Source organism: Amblyomma mixtum, chromosome 2 (genome assembly GCF_055824585.1).
Source record: "Amblyomma mixtum isolate Tamu chromosome 2, ASM5582458v1, whole genome shotgun sequence".
NCBI classification, from domain to species: Eukaryota; Metazoa; Arthropoda; class Arachnida; order Ixodida; family Ixodidae; genus Amblyomma; species Amblyomma mixtum.
In genome coordinates, this window is record NC_143013.1 from 144,992,841 (window position 1) to 144,997,181 (window position 4,341).

Consider the following 4,341-nt stretch of genomic DNA (forward strand, 5'->3'; position numbering starts at 1 on the left):
AGTGCTGATTATGTCTCTCGAAAAGAAAATTACTTTTTTTTAAATCGTGTTTTGCTTGCCCGCAACCTAACGGTATGTTTTTTTGTTCTTGTTTCTTTCAAAGTATAAGCAGTTACATTTTGGCAGACTGATTTCATATCAAAGCGCGCCTTTCGCATGTGTGAAGATACGTTCGTAATATTTTTTTTTATTTATAATGAACAATGCAGAGGACTTTCAGAAGTCGTACTTTATTTTCAGATGAGAAACACGATCAGTAGCAGTAGGAGGTAAGGAAACTGTTGCAGCACTGAATCATAAAATGCAGTAAGTGAAGATAACAGCAGAAAAGCTGTAAACAGAAAGCAAACACAAGAAAAGATGGAGAATATACATTAATACAACGCAAAAACTGGTTCAGAAATTAAAAAAACTAACAAACACAGTCACAAGCACACACGGTAGTCAATTCTTCAATGTCTTCAATTTGCTCTCTTTTTCTTTTGCTACCTTTTCAACTATAAGTTGATCATTTTTTATTTTGCAAAGGTTATTTAGAAGCGTGTTTGCAGCTGCACTTAGGACATAGTGCATTACCAACTGCGGAGTGTGCCCATTCTCACACACATCAAAGTCAATGCCGTCGTTTATCACATCATGTGTGAGTGCCAAGAGAGCCTCTTTTTGATTTGGTAGTGCAAGAAATTGTGTCGCATGCTGTTCGCTTCTCAGTTTCTCAAGAACTATCTCAGCAGTAAGAACAGCATTTACTATGGCAGGCTGTGGAAACTTGAGACCACCACGAGTCATGGCCTGGACTAATTCCCCACCTTCTACTTCAGTGTCATCTTCTAGCATTAAATTTTCTTTGCAAGCCATGCATGACAGCTTTTTGAACGCAGCGTGGGCACAATAGCCAGCAACGTAAGTGGTTGCTGGGAGATTTGGCGCCTTCTTCGCATAATCGTTGTCCGTTACCTCGATGTCAAACACTTCAAGTATTACATCGTTTACTGCCACCACATCTGTTGCAGCCTCAAACTCTGGGAACTCTAGAAAGTTCTGCAGACGAAGCTTTCGCTCCGACTCGTAGACTTGTCTTATAGAAATGTGGTATTGCGCACCGGAGAGTTGGCGGTACTTGCCGAACCTCTCTTCCAAACAATCAGTCTGAAACTTTCCTAAAAGTACATACTTAAAGTTCATTTCCTCTAGGCAATACCTGGTTACCTTTACTAAGGTGTCTGTCGTGAGTCGGAACGCACTGTGAGTCTCTTTCGTAAGTATGCCGGCGTCAAATTTGAGAGACTGCCACATATCTAGCCACTCTACTATACTTAACAGAAACTGGACCTGTGGACCTGATGCTGATGTAATCGGTGACTGCAGCTCATCACGAAGTCGAATGCCCTTGTTGCAGGTCTTTACATTTACAATGTTCCACCACTTTGTTATTGTTTCAAGGAACTCTGCAGTACCAGACACATGATCGAGATCAAGTCTGGGCCCACATGCTCGCAGAGCTGCTGCCGTAGACGGGCTGAAAATCCTTAGCGCGAGCTTGACATTCTGCCGCTCCATATTCGATGGGTTCAGAGATTTAGATGAAAGCGTTGGTGCTGATTTAATCAGCTGACCCTGTTCATTCGAGTGAAGTTCTCGAAGTGTTTTAAATGAAGCTGTAAGTATAGGTGGGTTTATGCTAGGTCCTGTGGGGCTAGGAAAGAACATGCATGTTCCAGCATTTCGCTGATTAATCCAGTTATTCCTGACGCATTTTATTAAGTGTACAGGATCAATCAGAAAAAAGAGAGGACGTTTGGAGTCTGCAGGGTGTGGATACACACTCTGAAGTTTGCAGGGGGCCCCAAAAAGTGATATTGTTTTCCGGTTGATTGAGTTATTGTCAGTTATGACTGCGATTATACGCAACCCAACATGCTCTAGCTTAGTAATGATGGTATGCAGAATAGTGTGAAGCTGCTGTGCGTTGATGCGCTCTACTGGCAGTATGTGCACAACATTCTTCTGACGCGAAAGCAAGCTTTGCATCATAAAAACATGGGCTGTTTTTGCCGCATTAGGGCTATTGGAAGCTGCACCAACAACTGCTCCTCCCTTATAATCAAAATAAGGCTGCAGGTGAATTTCGTCCATCATGAGTACAACAATTTTTTCATGCTCCTTCATTGCTGCGACAAGCTTCTTTGCATAAGATAGGAAAGAAGTGCTTTGCTGCTCAGCTGCCGGGATTACGTTGTAGGAGTTACATATACGACGTATTGTAGACTGATGGGGTAGTCTAAGGTTTCCGGAACTACGAAGGAACCTATAAGCATGCGGAGAAACTGTAAATAAAATGCTTGAGAATACCAGCAACTCTGCAGAATACCGGGATGACCTGCTATGCTTGACAAGAAGAAGAGAAACTTGCTCTTTAAAAAAACTAACTGCATTGAGTTGTTCAACATCTGCCACTTCACAATTTGAGGCATCTTCAAGCAGGGAAAGTGACAACTTAAGCAAACCATCAATTTTTTCTTCGTGCTTAGACAACAACTTTCCGTGAAACGACTCTACAGCATCCAGCAGATCTGTCAAGCCACGGATATCATGTACTTTGTGAGGGATAGTATCTGTGCCATCAATCGTAGTCAGCTGCACATTTCGGTAATGAACTTTCACCATGAGGTCCTCTAAGACCGTGACTGACGACAAAACACAAGGGACGTCATCAACAGCAAGATTGAGAAAAACGACGCAGGCAGGTCGATAAATAACATTCCAAAAATCAGAAAGCTTGATTTGAGGAAGGCACTCCAGTAGAACTTGGAAAGTGTCAATCTTGTTCTTTGCTTCTTCCTCCTCGTGTGTCTGCAGTGACATGGCGATGGCATCTCGTAAAGAAGGTTCTTCAAGACGCATCCTCTTTTCAGCGGGTGCTTCTCGGGACGTAGTGGCGGGCGCGGAAAGGTACGCGGAACAGTTCGGGAGTACACTGGGAATGGCGTCGGAGCTGAGACGAGCGATCTTCAGTTTTGCCTCGACGACATTGCCCGTTTTTCAGTCCACATACTTAGTAGTAGTACGAATGTCTGACTCTTTAAAGTGCCGCTCGCAGACCTGCAAAGCCCAGCGCAGATAAGGTCAGCATATTTAAGATGATTAATTCCATGGGTGCAATAGCAATTAGCGCAGTGAAATATTTCATCTTTAGAATATTTCCAACTCGCCTAGCCACTAGGCCATGTTGTAGCGCATTATGTACACACAGCTACGTCGCGGAATAAACATCACGATTTTTTTACTTACCACTGAGCGCTTTCCGGGTTCGAAATCAGCACGTGGAATGGCTTTCAACCATCGCCTCCTTCTGTCAGCATCAGCTGGGAAAGTGAAGACGCGCACAGGCTTTTCTCCATCGTAATTCCCGCGGCAGCCGGGAACACAACAGTGTCCTGGCCCAGGAACTGTCACACGCACACATCACTTTCACAGACGTTTCCCAGGATTGCACTTCGAGTATTCACAGCTGGCAAGGAAGCTTCAGCAAATGACAAAGAAAGAAATAACAGCGGAGGAACAGCATGTAACACACGTGCAGCACATGTTCAAGCACGACGGTAATGATGTTTACAGCAATCGCGATGTCTCCTTTCAAATGACTGCTTTCAAGAATTTACAAGAAAAACTGCATAAACTAAGCTTTTAAAAATTGGACAGTTTCTAGAAATGCGAACGAAGATTTTTGCATCGAACGGAATATTTTTCATGTCTTCTAACAGAGTCAAATTCTTTATCTTCAATTTTTTATACGCAAATACGCCTCGGAGCACTCTGTTCTTGAACGGTTTGAAACAGCGCGGGAGGAGAACGGCGGCAGCGGCCGCCAGGAGGTGCTGCCGCAGCGGTCAGTCGTGGCTGCTCCCGCCGTCGTAGTGCGGTGACGTCAAGCGTCGGAGGAGGAATCGTGGAGAGGCCTTGCAGGGGCACGCCGCACGGCTCGGTTCTCTCCCCGTTCCTCTTCAACGTGGCAATGAGGGCCCTCCCCGAAGCTCTGCGGAGCATAGGGGGGCTAAATTTCAGTATGTATGCGGATGACATCAACCTCTGGTTTAACCAAGGGAGGGATGCGAGTATCGAGGAGCGCCTGCAGGCTGCGGCGGAACTGTCGTCGACTATGCGGCCAGTACGGATCTCTCATGCTCTCCGCAAAAATCAGAATTATTCATCTATAACCCGAAGTCACTCCGATGCAAGCACCACTGGAAATTTGACATTAAAGTAGAGGGGAAACCAGTTACAAAGGTAGGTCAAATCAGAATCTTAGGGCTATTTATTTCGAATAATAGATATAATGAT

General features: G+C 44.6%; 1 protein-coding gene across 1 annotated transcript; it reads right to left on the reverse strand.

Moving 5' to 3' along the window:
- Positions 1–444: 444 nt before the first annotated feature.
- Positions 445–2,049, reverse strand: LOC149361151 (uncharacterized). Its single transcript, XM_089569455.1, has one exon. It carries the CDS (start codon positions 2,032–2,034, stop codon positions 445–447), a length of 1,590 nt encoding a protein of 529 aa, XP_089425581.1. The 5' UTR covers positions 2,035–2,049.
- Positions 2,050–4,341: the final 2,292 nt, after the last annotated feature.

What these genes read in the sequence shown, in the direction of transcription:
- LOC149361151 (XM_089569455.1), bottom strand. Translation starts at nt 2,034, where the DNA reads ATGATGCAAAGCTTGCTTTCGCGTCAGAAGAATGTTGTGCACATACTG.